The sequence below is a fragment of the Callorhinchus milii genome, unplaced genomic scaffold, assembly GCF_018977255.1.
Source record: "Callorhinchus milii isolate IMCB2004 unplaced genomic scaffold, IMCB_Cmil_1.0 Scaffold16, whole genome shotgun sequence".
In the NCBI taxonomy this organism is placed as follows: domain Eukaryota; kingdom Metazoa; phylum Chordata; class Chondrichthyes; order Chimaeriformes; family Callorhinchidae; genus Callorhinchus; species Callorhinchus milii.
In genome coordinates, this window is record NW_024704757.1 from 13051417 (window position 1) to 13076411 (window position 24995).

The 24995-nt window shown below is 37.8% G+C and overlaps 1 protein-coding gene across 1 annotated transcript in view; it reads left to right on the forward strand.

The window, feature by feature from the left end:
* rgs11 (regulator of G protein signaling 11) overlaps positions 1-21959 on the forward strand; it is a 32642-nt gene extending 10683 nt beyond the window's left edge. Inside the window, exons 8-19 of the mRNA XM_007893754.2 lie at positions 2502-2583; positions 5331-5399; positions 8567-8590; positions 9191-9252; positions 10877-10990; positions 12500-12615; positions 14528-14615; positions 14949-15087; positions 15364-15446; positions 16341-16455; positions 18445-18753; positions 21834-21959. Coding sequence (XP_007891945.1) covers positions 2502-2583; positions 5331-5399; positions 8567-8590; positions 9191-9252; positions 10877-10990; positions 12500-12615; positions 14528-14615; positions 14949-15087; positions 15364-15446; positions 16341-16455; positions 18445-18753; positions 21834-21857 — 1225 coding nt within the window. The 3' untranslated portion in view covers positions 21858-21959. The remainder of the gene's footprint in view (positions 1-2501; positions 2584-5330; positions 5400-8566; positions 8591-9190; positions 9253-10876; positions 10991-12499; positions 12616-14527; positions 14616-14948; positions 15088-15363; positions 15447-16340; positions 16456-18444; positions 18754-21833) is intronic.
* Positions 21960-24995: the final 3036 nt, after the last annotated feature.

A 24995-nucleotide genomic window follows, 5' to 3' on the forward strand; every position in this document is an offset into this window, starting at 1 on the left:
AGCAGGGGTAAGGTGGTGGGGTGGGGGCTGGAAGTAATGTGCAAAAAACAATTAAAGAGAGTGCATGGTTTGGATGCTGATATGCAACATGGTCACAGAACAGTGTGTCTGCCTTAGCTATCTACTGCAATATACATTCCCCTAATTATCCACTTCAAGTGCGGAGTCTATTTCTTTCAGGTCTGCCGAACAGTGTCTTCATTTCTCCGTTTAATGAACCTCTCGCTCTGTATCTCTGAGACCGGGGGAAGTGTCGGCTGTTCTGCACTACAAAGACCCATCACAGTCCTCTTAGCTGATGTGTAGAAATCTTGCTTCAGCAAGTTACAGGTAGCTGAGGTCAATGAGGCGAATGGAACCAGGGTGTTCACTGGTTAAGAGATGAGCGGAGCAGGAGCAGAGGTTGGGAAGGTGACTGAATTATCCTCCTCCCCAATTATATTTGATAATTGGGAACATAGATAATGAAGCCACAGATAATGAAGAATTCACTAATTACAAGGGACTGCAGTATGTCAGAGAAGTGCTTGAGGTCTACATACCTTGTTTTAAGCTTATTTTCTCATTTTTGTTAAGCGGGGGGTCATTTTGCAGTGGATACACCTTTGATGATATTTGGAATAAGAGTCCTATAAACAGCACTTAATAGGTTGAAAAATTAAACCATCGTCTTTGCTCTTCACTTCCAAAGTGAGATATTTTTTGCAGCTGCTGCAGCTGCTTTGAATCTCACATCAAGGACTTTGAATTATTAATCTGTTTTCTGCCTGAAACGAGAGAGCGCAGAAACACACTGCCTCTTAAAGCATAATGTATTCCATGCTACATGAGGGATAGATTGTGTTCTGCCTCGCCTTGTACCATCTTTGGTCACTGTGGTGACGTCTAAAGTGAAGAGAACTTCAAGCTGAAATCAGATGAAAGGAATATATGAAACAATCCAACCAGAATAGAACAGAATCTGCAGGAAATACCGAGACAGTGGGATGTCTTGGGAATGAGATGGTATCATTCCTGTATAGGTTATTAATGTACATTCAGTCCCAAGACACGTTACTGCCTTGGAATCCACATCAGGGGACTTTGTGTTTTTTTGTATTCAGTAACGTCCAGCTATTTCTTACCCTTTCTGTTGCTATTTTGTCAAGTTTTATCGGGAGGGGGATTTTTTCGGAGGCATGTCGGGTATTATGGCAAATTATGACAAATGGCAGTGCTATCTGGTACACAGGATGATTAGGAAACAAGAGACACCAGTGTCTAATTTACAGACCGATAATTACCACTAGTTTCTAGTTTCAAATGCAATGATTTGTTAGACACCGAGTGGATGTTTGGGGGGGAGGAAGGAGCTATCGGGTAATAGGTTGTCCTCTGATGCATCTCCTACAAACGGAAAGGGCAATTGGCAAAGGTGTGCAAGCAAGTATCTCGCTCTCTTGACAACAGTTGTTTAGCCCATGGGCCAGTGGAGACAATAGAGTGATTTCATTGACTGACCAAAGCCACAGTCACATTTTGTTTCAGATTTGATCTTTTAATTCCTTCATTGAGTTTGCATTTTATATCACAACAGGAACCCAGTTTGCCCGCTTTCTCGTTCGCTTCAGAGGCAAGTCTGGTCATCAAATTAATTGGATTTGCAAAGTTAAAATACAGCGAGGAATTTTTACCTAATCATGAAAGTAACCTAGTGGAAATTCCCACAGAGGTTAAACCATAACGGCAATGTACTATTAGTAGCAAAAAAGGATTAATACAGCAGACTGAAAACTAGGCTAAATATAGATTTGTGTCAGGAATTGTAAGGTTTTCCTTAGAGGTTGGATGTGTTAATTTGTAGAAAAAGTGATATTGAACTTATAATAATAATAGTAATCCTTACACTGGATGTAGCCCCTTATCACGTGGTCAAGATGCCTCAAAGCGCTTCTCTCAATGACCAGACTCACCAAATAACTCTTGTTAAATAGTCCTGTTTGTTATTATCATTGAATCATTCTGGCCCAGCATTCTGAGCTGTGTTCTCAGACTGTTAAACTATATTGGCTGCTTTGGAAGTGCGAAATGGCCATTAGTGCACATGCTCCATCATTGTCTACTATTTCTTCGTTGCCGCTTACACACAATATATAGTTTGTGGCACGACACATCATGCGACTGCCAGGATGGTGGAAGGCAAACTGGATGGTCGTTGGTTTTCATTCGACCCACAAATTCTCATGTTTTTAGAAAAAAACTACGTATTGCACTTTTGCATTTAGGAATAGCTGCCACTCAGGCGATTTTATTGATTTCATTAGAATTTTATTCAATTTGTTTTTTTCTCCCACTTTAAAATAAGAGGAATGTCAAATACTGTCTGATCATCAACTTCAAACGACACATTGATGATCATCGTTCCCTTAGTGAATATTACAGAAACAATGAATCCATTGACTCGGATATTTCCATGTCGCTAAACTAATTTTTTCTTCCCTAATTGAAATATAAATTAACAGGGCAGCTAAGCAGCGGAGGAAAGCAGACCGTATTGTACTGGATTGCCAGGAGCAGGCCTACTGGCTGGTGAACAGACCTCCGGTAAGCCATCTTACTTTGTAAAGTGCTTCGGAAAAAGTTTATTTTGGTCAGCCATGTATCAGATACCCGCAGAATTGTCTCCAAACCAGACTACTATGAGTTCCACGTGTGCATGGTGTCTGTTTGTCAGCAGTGGAGTGTGCACTCTCTCCATGGAGGAACGCACCTATGAGAGTTTAAAGTTTAATCCAGGAGTTTCATTAATGAGAGTTTAAAGGCAGTTTGTCCAGCTGGGATCTGTCATCCTTTCGGGCTTTGACCCACAGGGGATGACATTCAGCCTCCAGTGAATGACTGCTGATACATCATCAGTACTGAGGACCCGCCTGACTCAGGAACCAGGCTACTGAGACCACAAGAGAGAAATGGCACAATTCTGATATTATTACATGTCATCTTGGAGCCAACTCAGCCCCAAAAAGATTCTACTTATCTCTTCCTTCCTCACCCCCCCACTCCCCCACCTTTCCCAAGTGGAGAGCCCCTAAAACGATGCTACATAAGTACACGTTATGATCATTAGAATAATAATCCTATTCATGAGGTACTTGTAATAATCATATTGCAAGACCTCGTATAAAAAAAAGAGAAATAAGAACGCAGTAAAATGATGATCATAAGTGCTGCGCAAGGGAATTAACCTAATTCTGAGATCAGAGATTAATCAGAACAAAGAAGAATACACAGAAAATAAAAAACAAACAAGCTAGCTGTTTCAAATCAGAAAGTTTCAGACCAGGGCCAGCCAACCTGTGAGGAGAAGATCGCTCACCCTCTAAGAACATAAACCGTGTGTCTGTTTGAAAAATTCCAATTCTGAAATCTTGTAAGTTTTGGACATTATAAGAATTCCAGTTTTTTTAAAAAAAGGTTCAAATCACAATGAATCTCAGATTCTAGCAGAAGAGCCTTACATTTCAATTTCTGGTCGAGCGATACAAAAGACCACGAGTGTAAAGAAACCGACATAGCCAAGTCCCAATATGAGTATAATTTCTTTTATGGTTATTCATGTAAGAATTTAACAAAAGGTTCCTGATGGTTATGTCCTTGATGCAGTACTTCTTAGTTTCAGGCCAAAAAACATTAAAGCTGCTTTTATCCATGGCTAAATAAGTTATATTGCTCAGTGGGTAGTAATGGATAAAGAGCTATGAGATTAGTGGCCTGAATGGGTTTGCAGAAAAAATAGAGAAGTCCCTGGAGGTAACACAAAGTAAGCTGCTTTTCCACTAAAGCTTTTATTGATTCACAGCAAATATTAATGATATATCCAGATAAATGTGCAATGTAAGCTCTGTTTTAGATTAATCTGAAGTGCATTCGTCAAGAGATTGCAGCCGTAATATTTTGCAAAAGGAAACAAATGAGGAAAATAACATACTAATAATCCTTGCATTTGATACAGCGCTTTTCACGTCGGGAAGACGTCCCAAAGCGCTTCCAAAACATCCACGCTACCCTCTTGTGAATGTCTAAATAAAAAGTTTGTTGGTTTTGTTTTTACCAATATCACAGAATGGATACTAAATTTGGTCTAGTTACATATATAAAAATTTCTTTCTGCTGCATCATACGGTGAAAGCTTTCAGCAGCAAATCAAACGTATAATGAAATAAAGAACAAATGCTGTACAAATGTCACAGTGAATGTCACCAGGATACAAAGCAACAAAGTTTCTCGCAGTTCCTACCTCTGATGTTTCAGAGGCTATTCAGTGGTATTGGAGCTACAGTACTCTATTGTAGGTGAATTTTATTCACTTGTGAAATGTTTAAAAAAAAACAAATGATTTTGCCCCATTCATCAAATGTGGATTGTCTCTCATTAAGTCTACAGCGATGTTTTTCTCTCTCCATTTTCTTGTGTAGGGAAGGAAAAGTGATATCTCACTCAGCCCATTGAAGGATATATTCCTCCAACAAATCTATGCTATTTTAATCTAATGTGTGCACACCAGACTATCAATTGTATGTGTGTCAAACAAAGATAGAGGTTCAAACTATTTAATCCTCCCATATAATATTGCAACTGTCTTGTTATATACAATAAATTACCAGCTAGTGATTATAATGCTACAATTTAATGCTATTAACTTTCCTTCAAAATTGCTTGACAAAATTGAAACCCAGTCCTGTCCCTCCCAAAGCACCAGGAAATTAACAGTACCTTTTAAAGTATTACACACACACATATATGTATATTTGTCCGCAAATAGAGAATCATTACACATCACAATAACATCCTATAAAGTGCTTCTTGTTATTGTTGTTGAGACGTCTCTTTCCCCTCAGTGCAATAAGTTGCTGAGGTCGAGAACTCATTGCTCACAAATCCATTTGCACGACTTCATTTGAACACATCAGATCTCACACTTACTCCAAACAGACTGCATATCATTAATCCTCTATTTTCACACAACAGAGATATGGAGAGCATCTCCATTGACAGCTATTGTTGATACAAAGGCTGAAATTAAACTGAATAATAAACTTCCCCCGGAATATTGGAACTATAAATCTTATATACAATAACAGATACCAGCGAGTGATTTTAATGCAACAATGGGAGTTCAGATCATGGTATTTGCTCCTGTGTTTTATGGAGTAATACATACAAAACCGTCTATTCTATTGGTTCATAATCCATTCCAAACAACCAGAATGCACAAATCTCTTTTTTTTTTTGAAGGTTGAGATATTGACAGTAAAGTACAAATATTTAATGATGTGTTTGTTCGCTTCTAGCCTGGAGCTTCAGACATCATGGAATTTGTTTCAGAAAGGAATAACGCCCACACAACAAGGGTCCAGTTGGTAATTTATATCCTGTTGAATGTTAATCTCGTTCCATACCCTAGAAATTTACAGCACAGAAGAAGACCATTCGGCCCACTGTGCCTGTGCTGACTATATGATAGAACAATCCATTCAGTCCATAAGGTGTATGAGATGGGCTGTTACATCCTGAATGAGACAGATGTCATTGGGAAATGCCCTGAATTAAGTGATTTGGACTCGCTTGCAGTTGTTGGGCAGCAACAAAAAAAATGCAACAGAACGTTACAGCTGCAGTTGCTTAAATTGCAGTTATGACAAATCTGTAATCATTTGAATTAATTTTCAATACATTTTTAAAGAATTTACAGGAGTGTTGTGTCCATTGGGATTTAAAAAAAAATAGAAATGTGAATGTTATGCTTGCTCTAGGGGGGGAGAGAAGTAAAATCTACTGATTGAAGACAAATTTTCTCGAAATCCTCCATATATGTTATGATTGCTAAGTGTACTGGTTAATGCCCTACAGCTCAAGTTAAACCACAATCTAAAAAATATATAATCCTCTAAATCTCTTCGGTTCCTCTATATAATTTAGATTACACTCTCTGGAATCGGACAAACCACACTCTTTTCAATAAATCTTCCACATACGCAGATTGGAGATTCGTAGAAAAATTTGAGTAATTGTTTATTTGTCCGCTTTGTAGTTTGGAAAACATTTTGTTAAGAAGTAGCCACGATTTATATTCACAAGTGGGGAGAGCAAAACAGTTTGCTCTCGATGGTGTCAAAGTATTAATGCCACAATGCTTTGCCTGATCTACTCCCGAGCTGGTTTGCACTGTGACTGAAGCTGTCATTATTACAGAGGCAAAACAGACAAAATATTCCTAACACTAAAGATATTAAAACTAAAGCAGTAAAACATCTTATAATGGTAATAAAAGGATAGCATCACTCTGTGGCCTACAGTAATTAACTCAATTTTTGTATAAGAAAATTCTCTGATAGCCTTTTCCTGTTTTATGGACCAATTTTGTTCTTTTGCTTCTCTCTCCTGCGCTCTTATTTTACCATTTTTGTTCCTAACCCATTTTAAAACCCTTTATCTTAACGCTCAAAGACAAATTTGCACCTACAAATGGAAAGAGATATTGAATTTACATTAAATGAACATTGCTTGAAGTCTGGAGTTTCCTTAAAAAATATATAAATAGAGAGTCTCTTCCAGGTAAACCATCTCGATTTATAGAGAAACTGCAGCTTGTAAATTACTTTCACCCACCTAGTGCGCACTTTCCTTCCTATGGCATGCTCTGTTCAAAATCACTCTGTCTTAACTCGCATAACATATTATGTAACTTTCTGGAGAATTTTGGCTTTTATAATAGTACTTGTGGCTGTGCCTCTTAATAATTTACCGTTTAATGAGGCTACAATTTCAAATAGTCATTATCTGTTCCAAAGAATTTTAATAGAAGGCCTGGAGTTGCCCTTAGGATCTGGGTCTAGATTCCCAGCTGGGGAGGAATCCTACCTTGATCTAGATTTACTCTATATTGCATTTCAGAGTATTCAGAATTTGTCGAAATCCAACTTAACTTTGAAGCTGGTTTGCTGTCTTTCTTAAAAAAATACTAACAGAAAATGGCTTAACATTTTAAGACTGTATTTAAGAATTTGCAAATTCTGAATTGCTACATATATCAAATAAGTTTAGACCAGAGGGGAAATTTAAACCTCATGGAGGGTCCAAGTATTGGCATTCTAGTTTCTATAAGATTGTTCTGAAAACAATTTAATCCTATTAATAGTTAAACATATTAATATTTCATCATATGAAATTGTTCTTGATTGATTGCTGTCTTAATGTGTAGTCCAATAAAACATCCAACATTAAAATTCCTGGTCTATGGCACTTTACTATTGAACTGTGGTAATTCAAAGTTATAGTTTGCTTGAAATTTTGCCAGATTTTTTACTAATCTCTGCTTTTTATATTTTTGCGTCTTTTGCCGTCAAGTAAGTATTCACTTAGTATTTAAAACCTTCTGTTGTTAATGTGCAGTGATCGAACTGCAAGGGTTTATAGAAAGGAAAATAATTCCTTCCAATAAAAATGTACTTATTTGTTAATAATAATGTACTCATACAGTTAAGTGTGAACTTTTTATACTTCGCAATGGAAAGTAAGTTCATCTCATCAACATTCCTATACTTCTCCAGCAAAGGAATTCCTTGCCTTTGACTTGTGATTGCTTTTTCTTATGGATTTTGGGCTGTAATTGCGATGAAGTTTTATAATTAAAATGTCGCTATGATTTCAGTGCTTAGGCTTAAACTCCAATTCTTGAACCTTTACAACATGGTTGATAAATATCAAAAGTAAATAGATGAATGTTGCATGATATTTTTTGAAAAAATGGGCAAGTATAACTGCAGTAAATAGTTGGGTAAGCTTCTTCTCTAACTGATATTGACGTACTAATCGCTTGTTATTTGCATGATGGGTCGTCTGAATTAATAGATAAGAGATTAAGCATAAAACAAGAACCATTTGTTTCCGATTAATGGAAATGTCACCACTTTCTTCCAACGTTCAAATTCTATAAGCGAGGCATCCGCAGAGCATTAGAATGCAGTATCAACTCGGGATTTTTCAACCCTTACCATCAATTATTTCCCTCTTCCTGCTCTGCTTGACCCAAAACCCATTCCACTGCAGAGGAGAGAAGACTAATGCCCTCCCCGATGGCCGCTTTGCAATTGGCCACATGGAGATATTGACTTGCCCTCAGGTTGTTTGGTTCATCGGGCCACGTGCCTTCACATGACGGAACTCATTGTTTGGCAAATGTAATTATGAACTGGTGTTTTTGCTCTTAAATGACATTACTCATTAGACTAACTCGCCCCTCTACCACATCATCCACTAGAAACATAATCCATGCAAAAAACACTGAAGCTTTTCTTATGTGTCTGTGTGTAGGTCGACCAATGATTAATGCACAGTCAGTGTAAGATGACTAACTGCATACAGGTATTATGAGCTAATGGTTCAGTGTAGAGACAGAGAGAGAGAACATGTGCTTAAACAATACTATAATTGTGCCCTTCTGAAATAAAATACAATGAGATTAATTAATAAATTAAAATAGTTGTTTTTCTAAAAAAAATGTGCCTGCTTTTTTTCCCACAGAAAGAACAGTGAATTCTACAAGAGAGAGGTAAAACTACAACCAGTTTATTCTTGTTTCTCCAAATGCAAAATGCTAAATGTTCGCAGTTTTTTTTTATTGCAAGTCAGATTTCAGTTTCCAGTGTTTTAACTGCAAAAACCCAACTTGAAACGTGAAATGTCGTGTATTGTATTTTGTTTCTTCGTTATGCATTGTCAGTTTACAGTAATGTAAAGAGATTAAAAAAAAGTAAACGCTAGGAAAAAGCTACTATGTTATAATTGAAACACACGAATTAGATTAGTAGAATTAAGACAGTCAAAGCTAGAGCTTAATTTAATTCTAGATCTGAAACGAAATGTTCTGCTCAGTACATTATCATTACACCAAACTGAGGATATGAGTTTAGGGTTGGGATAGCTAGGATTTGTTGTGCGAAGTTTAAAATTTTTGACTTTTGTTTGACTTCTGAGGGCCAATTTACATAATAATAATAATAACAAAGAGTGAATGTATAAAACGTCACGTCTCTGAGATGTGTTGATCTGCAATTTATGCTTCCGAACTTTAAAACTCCCTTTGAATCTCTTTCCACTCATTTTTCTCCCCCTCTTTTGCCGTGGACTATTTAATTGGAAAAAAAAACAGATTGAATATTACAAAAAGGCAATGAACAGAACAAGAGTTAAATCTTCAATCTCCCTGGAGGGGTATGGCATTTTATTATATCCAACCGTGTTTCTCAAATGTTGTAAATATGCTTATCCACTTTCTTTAAAGGTTTTCCTTTTGCTTCTTTTGACTCCTGCGTGACTGTGAGCAGTGTCTTATCAGGTCGGAGATGATGGGATTTGCGACTGAAAGCAAAGAATGATAACGTATGTTATGGAGAACTCTGGAATAGGCACAATACTCTCCGTAGAAATCACTGGCCTAAGGAAATCCGATCAAAGGAATCACTAGAGCGTCTCAGGTTCCATCTAATGGACACTTCTAGACCGTGTAGATTTAGTTTCAACACGTGGCCAAAATTGGGAAACATGGGAATGACCTGATTTTCTTTGCTTTGAACATCCAGACTTATTTTTAAAATGTTTTTTTCAATTATTATCCCCTTTCCTCAATCTTGGCAAGTTATTATCCTCTGATTGAACCTTCCATCCCTCTCAGCACTATGTGCCACTCCTCCAACCTAAAGAATTGCCAGACAGTTAGCTCCCAAACTCCACTTGCACTGTTCACAAGATTGTTTTTGGATGACGAAGGTCCTTGTGATCTCATCCAACCGGAATACCCACCCTACCATCCCGTTCTTAAACTGACTACTAACAACAACAGCAAGATTACATTTGTATAGCGCCTATCACGTCGGGAGGATGTGAGGTGTATGTGAGAGAAGCAGGCTGACCTGACTTGGTTGGGACATCTCTTAAAGGTAGTCCTGCACCATTAGCCCTCTTACATCAATGAATTTGGCAAAGCAGTTCCTTCAGCTGTCCCTGCCAGCTATGTCCTTCATTAGAGATCTCGCAGCTCATCGGAGGCTGGTTGACAATGCTCTGTGCATATAAATAAGTGCAAGATCCTTAAGTATGCGTTCCCCCACTCAACAGCAGTGCCTGTAGGCAGTGTAATCATGGTTGTCTGGTTGTATTGCTCTTGAAAAGGGATACTGATGCTACATCACCTACTGCAGAGTAATCAGCATTAATTAAGTGAACCTAGACTTCTGGATTACAATGAAACCATTTTTCTCAACCTTTTTATCTCTTCTTATTTTTGATTTGTTGTTTTTGAGCTCCCTGCGCAATCCCTGGGTTTTGATCTGGAATTCGGAACCAACTCATTGAAACCATGTGCTGCATTGTCAAAGGTGCCGTCCTTCAGATGAGATGTTAAACTGAGGCCCCGTCTGCCTGTTCAGGTGGATGTTAAAGATCCCACAGCACTATTCGAGCAAAGAAAGGAGTTTATCCCCCAAAATTGCTGTGCACAATCTTGCTGCTGCGTTTGCCTACAGATACGCAGTCACTCCATTTCACAGTAAATCCCGTGAAGCATTTGAGATGAGCTTCCAACAACAACCTAATAAGGCACCATACCAAATGGAGGGATTATCTTAACTGTTTAAGCAATTTAGAATTAGTCAGTGTATTTTTTTTCAGGGGCTACAAAATCCCATTCTGTCTGATATTAGTATTATTATCATGACCCAGGATTTCCAAGTTATTTATCACGTAACATGTCACATTTTGTTTGTGCTATTACTTCAAGTCTACAAGTGAGTTGCTGTGATCAGTGATGTATTCTACCTTTTTTTAATATGATCGACAGATTTGTGAAGCACAGCGAGCAGTATCTTATGCATGATCCGATCATGTCTGGTAGCCTTCCCAGCAATCCCTGGATTACAGGCGATGCCACATACTGGATATTGAATGCTGACTTGTAAGTGGTCAAATTGAGACCGAGTAGAAAGTAGAAGCTATTAGAAAGCTGTTACCGCGAGCAACAGGTCAGTTTCGGATCATGTAGAGATTAGGATACTCTTGCTTCCCAATAACGGTCAGAGAATCTCTCAGCCTGCGATAGCAACAGCAAAGAGAGCAAGCCTACTTTAAAGGCATGTCAGGAAGATTATTCTGGTGCACTTTGGGTATGGGTGCGCAACTCAAAGACTGATGGTGCAATGGGTGTGAGTCTTTGGAGCTCAGTTAAAAGTGAGCGTCAGAGCAGGAGATGATGGCAGAGAAAAATACAGCTAAAAAAGCCCTTGCGTTATTTCTTCTTTCGATTGGACCACAATTTTTTTTTATAGTACACAGTATCAGTTACATATCTCTTCGTATAATTTGATTTACAGTGTTTATCTAAGATACGTCGTGGATGTTTTTCTAATTTTTTACATGAGCAGTTTAATTATCTTACAGTGTGGTAATATATTTTTAATTAATACTAACAGAATTATTTTCTATATCAAAGCAATAAAACATCAGGTTGAACTGAACGATCAAGTGTAACTCTGCTGAACCGTAATGCGCAGCAGCAGCAACAACAACAAATTACTTGTATAGCGCCTTTCGCATCGGGAGGACGTTCTTTCATACCAAACTGTCAGCCGGCAACTGAAATGAACCCGTTAAAATTGGGAATCAGTTCTGAATTGTAAACAAGCCAGAATAGTCATCTGTGGTTGACAATACTTTTATTACTTTTTGAAATGAAAGATTAATAGGCGTCTAGGAAGAAAACTTAGCACTGAATAAGATTGAAAAAGAGCAAGAATATATTTCAATCTGGCGTTCTTCAAACAAATTGTGTTGGCTTGTTTTTATAGTACACAGTATCAGTTACATATCTCTTCGTATAATTTGATTTACAGTGTTTATCTAAGGTACGTCGTGGATGTTTTTCTAATTTTTTACATGAGCAGTTTAATTATCTTACGGCTTCTAGGATTTAATATACCAGTGCATTTTGATTGATATTCTTACTTTATTTCACCTTATAAAAGAACAGTATAATCTGTCAGGCATTATTGCGGGAAATATGCATGATAGACGTGTTACATTCCTGTTAGAAGCTAACCTAAGGGTAGGAGAAGCAAGCATTTAGAATTGAAATATCCAACTCTATAAACTGGAGCTCTTGATTCTTTGACTTTGTATGATTCAATTTTGCAAATTTATGCAAGCAATAACCGTGTTTCGCTGCTTCATTGCCGAGCGAAGATTTCACAAAGTGTAAACATTTTCAATAACTTTTTAAATAAATAGCTCAATTTGCTTGGGTGAAAAATAAAATTTCCATAACATTTTCGATAACAGACGAAAACTGGGTTTCACTGCTTCATCGCCCAACTAAGCTTTACAAAATGTAATTTTTTTTCCAAAAAAAAAGCCTTAAAAAATAAAACTGTAAAAGTATGAACGTTTTCTGACCTCTTTCTGCTGACAGCGTGACCACCCCAACAAAGTTACGTTTGGAACGTTGGGCCTTCATCTTCAGAGAGCTCCTGAATGATCCGCTTGGTCGACAGGAACTTAAACTTTATCTGGAAAAAGAGATCAGTGGTAAGTTGTCAATCAACGTTATTTCAGGTTTCAGTGCGTTTTTCTTTTCGCTCGTTCTCTCTGCCCCCACCCACACTCCCACCTCTTTTTATTTTTTTTACTTTGCTTCAATGTTTGTTTGTGTCATTATTACTAGAGTAGTATCAGGAAGGAGAATTTCATGGGTTAGCAATGGTCATCTCTCCAAATCAGGGACAATACACCCCTTTCCGTCTCTCATTCAAACCACAGAACTGTATAAGAGTGCACATCCTTCCAAGGGGTGAGCGCGGTTCAGAATCGTAAGATGCCAGTGTAAGGCTGCTTTGGAGTGAGTCTGCAGTTTAGAAATTTATAGCTGTTGTTAACCTTTCACAGTTGCTATTAAAGAGGCTGATTCTGGGTCAGCATTAAACAGAGATCATCTGTCAGCACGCCCCTGCTTCAAGTGAAAAAAACAGCAAGCGCTGGCTGCTCTGTCAGTGCCGGTTCATGAGCTGTGAGTTCTACAAATATACAGTCAATTCACTTTACAGTGTGTTCTGTGAAGCGCTTTGGGACGTCCTCCCGACGTGAAAAGCGCTATATCAAATGCAAGGATTATTATTATTATTATTATTACAGCAAGGCTAATCTTTCCTTCAGCGCTGGTTTCATCTCATTTAGGCTTTACTTTCTGCTGCAAAACATTCCTAACTCATCAAACAGTGCACTTGCATAAGACATTGCTGAACTCGATGAGTCACATTATGTTGGCGTAAATATTTAAATCAATTTCAATCGTGGTTACAGGGCAGATGGATTACGTCAGAATTTATAAAATGCGATTCGACTTAGTTTAGATTTGTCCCCAGCCGTTGGTTTAATTGATGTTTGGGCCACTGCACAACTAATTAATTTTATTTGGGATTAATCCTCGTGAAATTATAATTACCGTAAAAAGTAGGATTGCAGACCAGGCAGCACATCTTACTTCGCTGAGAGAGCAAACAAAATGATATGGGTTCAGGGCTGCAAAGGACAATTTCAGGAAGACACCAGGAAGTATTTCTTTACCCAGAGTATAATTAATGACTGGAACAGGTTACCAGGAAGGGTGGTTGAGGCCAGGATGCTGAACGCATTTAAGGAACAACTTGATGTTGTGATGGGAAGAGACATTTGCAGGACCCGATAAGACATTATATCAAATAAAAGGTATTATTATTGCTCATCTTATTGTTCTTTTGTGACATTCCAAGCACAGATTAGCTATTGCATTTGCCAAGGTAATAACATTCACTTGTTATCTAATCAATTACATTAGGTAAAGTGCTTTGAGATGTCTTTCACTGAAAGTGCTATATAAATCTGAGTTATTATTTCTATGAAAAAAAACTGATCAAAAACAGTACCCTTCTTTCATTTGAAGCGCACAAATGAATTAGCCTAAATGCAAATACCTGTATTAACTGATATGGAGTTTATCTAACAATTAATCAGCAAGAAAATTCATGTTTAGTAGAAGAATTCCAGCCAGTCTTCCCTTGTATGACAGTAGGGATGTTTAATTACCATAAGGATGGGTATACTTTGCAATTAGAATATTTGGAATCTCATCACAAGTATTGGAGTGTATAATTTCATAACATATGGGCACATTTTCTGTACAACAATAGGTAATGGTCTGTGAATGTGAATCCAAGTAAGTCAGCACCTTTTAACGTGCATACTTATGTTTTCTGAGCTGTGCTCACAATTCAAAGAAATCAAAATCTTAATTAAGAAATCAGAAACCAGATATTGTATACTCGTCGATTAAAAATACTGTAGCAATCTTTTCACTATATTCCAACTTTAGACTGAAAGTTTTTAGAAATGCAGAGGAAATTAAACCCTCAACACCAAATAGTGTTTCATTAAAAAAAGATGATTCATTTGATTTTCAAACCAGGTGAGAATCTTAGCTTCTGGGAGGCCTGCGAAGACATAAAATATGGCGAACTGTCAAATCTTGAAGAAAAAGTGATTGCCGTCTATCAGTAAGTTTGCTACTTTTTAAACCAATCTCGAAAGAATTGTAATACCATCTGTTTGGAAACAGCCTGGGCTGGCGCTCCTGTGCTGTACTGGGGAAGCGTTAAATTTCAGAGGCACCGTCCTTGGGATGAAACCAACAATCCCACCGCTGACATGCTTATTACATCCTCTTCAATGGGAAAGCAGCGAAACACGATTTGGAACTCCCAGCATCTTCAGCTCAAGCGAAACAGCGTGCTAATACTGAAGGACCTATTTGTCCCACTATGTACCACGATATTTATATCATTTCTGCTTCCGGTTTCCAATGAAACGATGTATGTACTTCTCTGCAGGCAGTTTCTAGCTCCAGGTGCCAGCAAGTGGGTGAACATTGACAGTAAAACCATGGAAAAGACCCTCAATGGATTAAAGTCCCCCGATCGTTTCATCTTGGATGATGCACAGATGCATATCTATATGCTGATGAAAAAAGTGAGTGGTTTCTTTTGAGATGCAACACTTCAATGTTGGTTGCACGTAACATTGATTTCATTTCAGTGGCTTTTGTGCGTGTGTTGAAAGTTGCCCGTACACTAATTTACTGACCTTCGATTCTGCAAATGGCAATCGGCAGATTATCCCACTGAATGTTATTGAAGAAAAAAATTATGTAAAAATGCAAGTAGGCAAAAATACAAATGTACTGAAGAAATAGTCTGATGACCAGTTTTGCACAAAATGTAACTTATTTGTGTTGTTTATCTTTAGGACTGTTATCCCCGCTATTTAAAGTCTGAGATGTACAAGAGTATGCTAGTTAGAGCCAGTGTTCCCCAAGAGGCAAAGAAAAGGTATTATTTTATGTTATTTATTTATTGTTCAGCGAGCAGTAAGTAGGATCCCTGCTGTTAGTCGCTTGGCGGATTGCTTTTCCGGGAGTAATAATAACTTCAAAAAAAAAAATAATAATTTGGTTACTTAATCCACGACTGTTTGTGGGTCATTGTTGTGCGCAATTTACAGTATATTCTGTGAAGCAAATACAAATGCAAGGATTATTAATTATTATTATTATCTCAAAAATATAGGGCAAAAGTTTGATTCCTGTCAATGTTAGGTACCGGAATTAATCCATTTATTCTTCCATCCTGAATATTTATAATAATAAATAGTAATAGTTACATTTGGTAGAGCACCTAATCACGTCATCAAAACACTTCTCACAATTACAGTTGTGTTAGTTATAAGTAGAAGGAAAAAATGATTACATAGATAAGTGGTGACTTGGAAAGAGGTTAAGGCTGAAACTACACTCATCTCTTGTAAAGTTGAGCTTTCTTGCATTGATGCTATAAAAAGTGATTGGAAGTAATATACACTTTTAAATATTCAGAATTACTTTAAGTATTTTCCGAAACCTTTCAGGAGTTTGTTATTTTGGAGAGACATTGATTTGCAAAAAAAAATTACGAAGTCCTAGAAAGTTTATAGTGCATCGGCGATTCATAATAATAATAAAACAATCTTTGCATTTCATATAGCGCCTTATCACGAGACGTCTTGAAACGCTTCACGGAATATACTGCAAAGTGAATTGACTGTATATTTTGTGGGCGAAACGCGGCAGCCAATTGCGCACAGCAGCGTCATGTCTACATTGATCGCTGTTTTTAAGTGTTCAGCTGTTTTCTCTGAGGGGCTTCCCTCCAAATACACATTTGTCTCTCGTTTATTTTTTCCCCCAGTGTGTTTCCTTTCATGAGGTGGCAGCGTCATTCGAGCCCAAGCCCCGCACAGGCCTCACACCTAGCGGAGGATGATGGAAAATCTAAGGCTGCAACGTCAGGGACTGTTTCACAGGTGGAGAACTAAACCCAGCACCTTCCCAGCATCAACGTTTCTTTTACGTTACCATTATCCAGTGTCTTGTCACTATCCCTGTGCTTTCCACAGGACCGTGATCAGAGAATAGTGTTATATATAGGTGACATCTTTTATTAATCTTATCGTTTTCTTTGTTCGGAAAGTATAAATTGCATTTTCTGTTTAAACAATGAGACCCTGAAGCAGAATCTGAACATAACTTCTGTATGCGGTTTCTCACACCAGCAAGGAATATAGAAAAAGGATGACAACATTACTTTGACATTATTTTCAATAGTAGCCTTCTAACTTCTACCCTGCATTTTATCTCCATACTGAGATTCATCTATCTTAACCACAGTGAACTCCTGATAACTCGACCCTGGGTTAACTTGTCACTACCACTTAAGTCATCAAGTCGTCAATATCTTGGCCCTAACTCTCTCTAAGCCCTTTATCCCTTGGAGTGACTGATTAGGACTTTACTGTGTTTCAGTGTTTAGAATTATTGAGATATGTTGAGGATATTGAACAATAAATTGCCATCCATGCAGTTGACCTTCACAGACTCGAAGTAGAAAGAAGAGAACTGAATTCTCCACAGAGATTTGCGCATTGAAGGCATTAGTGACAGTGTATCACAAGATTGGTCTGGATAAATGAAGTAGGCCCTTTGGCCCCTCTAATCTCATCCCTCCAGACCACCCACCCTACCATTCCTCCGTCACTGCATCAAGCTGAAATGATTCTAGTGTCCTGATCTCTACCACTTTCCAGTCACTGATTACCCTCTGCATAAAGAAAAACTTCCAGGCATCTGTCCTGAAGTTATCCTTATATACATCTCTAAAGCTACGTCCTCTTGTTCTATTATCATTATACATCCTTAAAGTATTGATCTGAGGTTACTTTATCAATCCCAATTAAAATATTGACTCCTCTGAGTCGTCTTTTCTCAAGAATGAAGAGCCCGAGCTTGTCTTGTCGTTGCTCTTAACTCTTTCCTTTCACACCTGGGATCGACCTTGTTGCCTGATATCGCAGGGACCAGAACGGTATGCAGTATTCAAGGTGCGGTCTGACCAGACCACTAATAAGTAACCTCATTCGCACCTCTCCTGGTTTGGACAATAGATCAGATTACCTGTACCCCCCACACCCCCCTGTGCCTGGCTATTCAGTTCTCTAAAAATATAGCATCTAACACTCATGTTAGACTTGTTTTCAGCCATTCTTACTCCATCTACGAAAATGGATGGTATCATCCAGCAAATGCATGGTAAGCGAGACATTTTAAACCTATTTAATGGTTAGAAGGATAAAGTAGGTCGGAAAAATTAAACTTACATCTGAACACAAAAATGGAGAACATAAAGAGTAGGAACAGAATAAGAGAGAAAGTAATAGAGAGATGGGAGGTCAATTATTGCAGTAACGTTCTTTCAGACATCTGCCCTTTAGAACTAGTTGTATTTTAGTTATGCATTAGTTAAATCAGTTGAAGCTTATTATTTATATAACATAAATAATTGTATACTGGTGGAGTAACATACCAGGTCTGCTTACTATCTGTTTTGGTTGTGTAAGAACAATTTCTTTACGTTTTCACTCATATCTTTCATGTTACATCATATGTTTTCAGTGTTAATCCTCATATTAAACATTTCTTCCAATAAATGTACTGTATGACCGCTTAGCGTTTTCATTGTTTTTTAAAATTGATCTCTGAAACACGTTTTCATCAAGTCAAATAAGAGCATTAGTTTTGAAAAATAATATTTGCTGATAATTCTTTAGTTACAGAATGAGTCTAGAATACTATGAGAGTACAGTGCACATGTAGGCAGAACATACGTAAGAAACTCTGGGACGCTACCCTGCATGAGGGGCGCTCTATAAATGCAAGTTGTTGTTGTTGCTGAAACGTATTTTCATATTGCAATGTCTCTGCTCCATTTCAAAATCCTTTTTTTTTCATCCCCACAGCTCTGCCGATTCTCCCATCCTTTGGCAAACCTAGGAATGTTCACTGGACCTAATATCCCAGATAATCCCGAGGACATACCTTCCTGGTCCCATCCCATCGTTCCCTCATGTTCCCCTGGAAACCTTCCTACAGCAACCTACCCCTACTCTAGCTTCGCAAGCTCTAAGAGGTTCTCTGTTTGTTCTTCGGTTGCATTCTCCGCATGCTTTAAGACTAGTAGTACACTTGCACTCTCTAAATTCAAACCTGCTTCACTAGCTAATACAAGAGTGCAACCGTGGCATGTTGGACTAGGTGAAATCAGTGAAGTAAGTCTATTGCTTTCAATATGTCTACCCAAAATGGGTGCATATTACATATACTGTATATACATCAAGGGCGTACAAAGAACTAAACAAAAACAGCACTGATAAGGAATTTATTAAGCAGTAATGTTATTTTCAGCTTCTGGGCTTGTTTTCCAACATTTGTTCAAGACATTTTGGACCCCCAAAAAAGTTTGTGCATTAATAATATGCCACTAGTTCTTGGTATTAGTACCCCCAAAACCAGAAATGACTGGAAGTGATACAAGGGTACTTATTCCCTGATGTAAACTAGGTTAGCAATCCAATCCAGTCCATATTATTTTGCCATATCTTACTTTCATTAAACTATTCACTTTCTACCACCTTTTGGAAAAGGGCCAAAACATAAAGGAGGGTCAAAACATTTGCATTTAGTTCTTTGCACATTTCTGGGTACATACAGTTACATGTGCGCGTGTGATTTGAGTTTATTCTATATATGTGGATACATTATTTAATAGGAGTTTCTTTTCAAAATTCCACCCTGGAAAGAAATTTGAAAGTCGAAACTAGACATTTCAATACGAAGTCTCATCAGAGCTTCACCAGATCCTGTGGCTTCTGAATTATATAAAAATGCAAGAAACAAACGAGTTGTGTCGTACTGCAGCACAAATACTAAACAGTACCACATCTTTACTGTGTTCGTTGTTAAGCAAAACATATATAGAATAAGCTGAATGTTCTGCAAAGCACAATGAAATGTTTAAGTGATCTAGTGCAATCAATATGTGATGAAAGTGGAGGGAGGGGTGGAGGAACTATCATTTCCCTGGTGGTTATTAGCACAATGTATGTTAACTGAAAGGGCTTTTTAAACCACTGATCCTCACAGGGAATGTGACATTGAAGCAGAGGTAAGCCTATTTGATTCCTGAATTACTGACCTGTCTATTGTATGTCATCTCAGGACGTACGAGAATGAATGAAGTTTAAGACATAAAACAAGCCGGTCGAACAAGAGCAGGGGCACCTTTGATTTCTCAAATGTAACATTGCCACATTGGTCTCATTACTCTATTGCTACAAGGGACGGCACGCATTTTAAACATTTGGCCATTTGTGTCTAAGCTGTTCAAAAGATAGAATTACTAAATTGCTATACTTATTGATCATAAGTATAAGTATATACACATATAGAATAAACCCACGTCACACGCGCACATATAACTGTATGTACCAGAAATATGCAAAGAACTAAATGCAAATGTTTCAACCCTCCTTTATATCCCAAGTTATAAGTTGCCATACTTATTGATCATAACTACTCTAGATCTCTCACAACAATTGCAAACAACTATTTGCAATTATGCAGTGGTATCCTTGTGTTCAGTATACATTTACTTTTTTCAAATTAAAAGTCCTCTTCAATTACTTAGTCCGTAGATATCATGGAGGTGCTATAATATAAACTCTAAACTATGGTTAAAAATGGATCTTGCTTCCAGTTTCCCTGCTTGAATGCAATGATGTCTTGAATGACAGTCTGCATCATGAGGAGCAAAGAAATTATAAAGGGATTGCTCTGCATTTAATTCATCAAAGTCCCCATTTTAATAAGGATAATGAAAGGTTCACATCCCTCGATTCTGCCACTGCTAAATTTGATAAGTACCCGATTTCAATTAAAGTAATTGTGCTGCTCTAATATAGGCTGAGCAAGAGCAAAGTATACATAGTGTCACTTGTTTCTTTTCGTAAATTTTAGTCCAAGGCCACAGCACATGGCAAAATGCCACTTGGAAATTCTTCTGCTTCTTATATCCTGGCATTTGTTTTATGAATCACTGCACAGATGTCTTCATAGCTGCTTAACAGCCCCATTGCCCAGAAATATTTGCCTCTCTGTAAATCACAGATGTGCAGCAGATTATCCTCTTCCACCAAATAGCTTTCATTATTGTGTGAACGGAATCACGCTCATTCCCAAACACAGATCAGGAAGATCAGACGTTTCTTAAAAGTTACACACCCAAACTATTGTTTCACTGAAATAAGTCGGACTGAACAAAATATTGTAAATACTTGGCACTTGAGTTGATTTTCGGCGATATTAAAGTGGCCTCGTAGGCTAACAATACTATTATCCACATGGATAATAGCCACTGAACAATGCCTCAAGACCTTGGAACCATGTGCCAGCATGAATCTACATTTTTCCAAGAGGGCTAAAATGGGGAAGGGGAAAGGGGATAAAAAGCATTGTGCAAAGCTTACGTGCTGTAGACAAATGCCAACAATGTAAAGCCTTCAACGGCAAAGGGAGCAAAATCAGCAAGCGTTTGTCACAAAGGTCATTTTACAACCAAAGACGAGCAGTCGAAAAAGCGATGAGTAAAGGTAGGTCATGAGTACGAAATGAACCTTGCAACAGCATTGCATTGTAAACGCAGGAACATTTTAGAGGAACCACTCCACTGGGGACACTGGAGGAATATTATAATTCAGCTCATTGCAGAGGTTATGGGGTCTCATCACAATTGACCTACTTAGTATTTGTTCTAAAACTAGAAAATGAGAAATAACATTATTTTACTCTGACATATGAGAAACATCATCATGAGAAAGGCAATGAGTCCGAAGTGCGTGGGGGTGGCAGGGAGAAGGGGTTGAGAAAATGGGGGTGAATTGATAAAAGTGTTCTTGAGCTAACTTATAATACTACTACTAATAATAATCCTTGCATTTGATATAACGCTTTTCACGTCTTCTCGACGTCTCAAAGCGTTTCACAGAATACGCTGTAAAGTGAATTGACTGTATATTTGTGGGCGAAACGCGGCAGCCAATTGCGCACAGCAGCGTCCCACAAACAGTCGTGGATTGAAGTGACCAGGGATTATTATCAGGCGTGTGAAGTAAAGAAACTTGCCCAAGGTTTCTCCCCGCCGGGAATCAAGCCCAGGTCTCTCGCTTGAGAGGCGAGTGCTTTAACTACTGAGCTTCAGGACTCCACTTTTGCACAACTCCATGGTTAAATCAAACACAAGTTACTAAAAATAAAGTTGCTCAATTCTTTTCACTGGTCTCTCCCTGGCTAGACCCGAAGACCCTCTGGAATGTAAAATCTTCTCGATGGATCCAGAAGATGCAGATTCCTCGGAGGACAAGGCAGCCGCACCTCAGGACAGACTGTCAGAGTATCAGACTCAACTCTAGAGTTCGAAAGAAAAAGAGCGTTTATTTTTTATTGTAAAGTGCCTTTATTTATAACGAAGAATTCCACTTTATACTTTTACTGCAAATTCTAATTCCAATTCGTGCAGCTGCAATACTGCCTAATCTCAAAAGCTAAATCAGTTTTCACACGTCCATTTTTATGACAAACATCTGAAAAATGTGTCTTGGTTCAAGACGTTTCCAGATATCTGATGGAAGTATCTTCTTGCGGTGCTGGAGGAGGTATTGGCCTAACTCGTGCAGTTACCTGAAATTCGAACCCACCCATAATTCTCTTTTGACGCACGCCCGCCTGAATGAAAACTGAACGATATTTAAATCTGTCGCAAATTTCCCCTTTCATTCATTGTTTGAGAGAGTGCTGTTTTTATTAAGACAACACGTTGATTTACATACAGAACAGCTAACATGAAAAAATTTTTAGTGGGCATGTCTAGCACATTCAGCACCACAGGGAGAAATCTGGGGGTGGAACAAATGTCCTTTTAAACGTCCTAAGAATAGTTCCCAATATGTACATAAGGCTAAGCTGTACCTGTAATGTGAATAACATGGTGTCAGATTGTTATTGTTTTTTTGCTTTCGACGTTGGAAATGCAATAAATAGCCTCCTGAAAATTGAGCAAAGTCTAGCTGTATAAATAAGCCACTGCTACACGGTGAGAACCGATATCTCAGTCACAGTATCGATAAAATTGTGAAAGACCAGATGGTAAACTGTAATGCCGACCACCAGATGGCAATAAAGTCTTTATAAAACATCTAGTGGGAATTGTTTATTTGTTGGGATTTAATTAAACAAAGGTATTTTTGTTTCATTATATTGTACATGTATGTGATTATATTAAGGACCGGAATAAGTCTTGAATCCTAATGATCTGACCCAAATAATAATAATAATAATAATCCTTGCATTTGATATAGCGCTTTTCACGTCGGGAGGACGTCCCAAAGCGCTTCACAGAACACACTGTAAAGTGAATTGATTGTATATTTGTGGGCGAACGTGGCAGCCAATTGCGCACAGCAATGTCCCACAAACAGTCGTAGATTGAAAATGACCAATTTATTATTGGTTTTGGTTTCGATTATAGATTATAGATTTTTACTTGATCAGTCATGCTTGCTATGCTCAAGAGTATCCAGACCAGAGTTCCACATATATGCCATCTAAAAGTAAAAATTTCCCTTTGCCTGGAATAGATGGACACTTTGTCAATGTACAAGTTTGGGCTGATGAGGTCAGCCTGAGATTCCTTAGAGCTGAGCCCGAATGGAAGGCGACAAAAGAATATGTAATGGATCGACAGTCGCCGAAAATGTTCGATCTCAAATACACGTAGATTTCACACCATTAAATTATTAATGAGAAACTGCTAAACTGCAAATGTTTTCAAAGAAAAATGAGATGAAGTAATTTTAAGATTAATTGTTTGAAGGGCGTTCTTCTGGTCCGATCCTGGGCTCTATTTTCTTTGTGGTTCTTAGTGAAGGATGCAACATTATCCATTAAGCATTCCCAAAGACTGGGTTTGGACTGCAACAAATGCAAATCCTGTCCCATGTTAAGAAATCAACTGCATGGAGTGCAACCTTACATATCAAACACTCACCTGGAGGTGAGCGCTGGTGGATACAGTTACCAAAATCTAAATTTTAGCAAATTCTGGATAATTAAATCCCTAATCCAAAGATAATTCCTTATATGGTTATCGTTTTTAATTTTTACCATTTGGGAAATCATGGGTCATCAACGTCTCCTGAACCTGGACAGTTTTGAACTCACTTAATGCTGCGGCAAGCGATTAATAAAACTGCTTAAAGCAGTTTTTTTTTAAAAAAAATTGTAAATAAATGCAAACTTGCATACTCTATAGGCCTCTATTCTTTCAGTTTCATCTCAGTCTTTTTCTATGCATCAGCAGTAGGTTTCAAAGGGTAAACAAATATTGGGTATAACCTATCTTTGTCTGTAACGAAGAATACAAGTAGCTCTTCTAGAAAAAGAGCACATTAAACTTTGTACGGAAAAGCATGCAATCCTATTGTCTGCGCCCAATTACATCTTCTGGAACTTTGTCGTCCCATTGCATTTCTGCAAGTTAGAATACATACAGTACAATGTAACCAAGCTTCGGAAGAATATTCCTGACATCTCTCTAAAACTGCTTAAAGCACTTTTTTAAAATTTTTTTAAAATAAAACAACTAAAAGATTTACTTGTGTAGCTCTAAATGAAAATACGTTTTATAAATCAGCAATAGCTGAGGTGGAAAAACCTAAAACACCTTTGGGTATACTGAAGTATTATTCTCCTATTGAATTGTTTTCAAGTGGACCTTTTACCGCAATTAATTTCTCCCAAGTATATATCATGCATTTCCTTCTTCCCAGCAGCCGTTTGCATGATTTGATTCATGAAAATAACACAGGAAATACAATTAGTAAGTTGTTTTGCTTTTCTTTAAAATATAGAGAAACAATTAGATCCAGTGCTAAAATAGCAGAGCCAGATTGTTTGTAGAAAGATTAGTATAGTGGGATTAGTACAGTAAAATTATGTCAATTTATTGTTCAACAAAGAATAATACAACAGATGCGAATGGGATTTAAGAGTCAGGGATCACTACACTCGGATTGCTTCGTCACATCAAAGCCTCAGCGCTACAGAGCTCTATGGGCTTGTTTGGTTACCTTTAGAACCCAAAATATATTTTAAAAAGGAACTAATAATAATAATAATAAATAATAATCCTTGCATTTGATATAATGCCTTATCACGTCATTGAGACGTATCAAAGTGCTTCACGGAATAGACTGTAAAGTGGAGTGACTGTGTATTTTGTGGGTGAAAGGCGGCAGGCAATTGCGTTTAAAAGAACATTACCTTGTACAGAAACACCTTCTTCCTCTTTCCCCACCACGGCTGTGCGTTATGAAGCTGCCAGCTCCAGTCACCTTCACCTTGTCAAAAGTGATCATTACGTGTGAGCCTTGACTTGATTATTGGCTGACTATTCAGG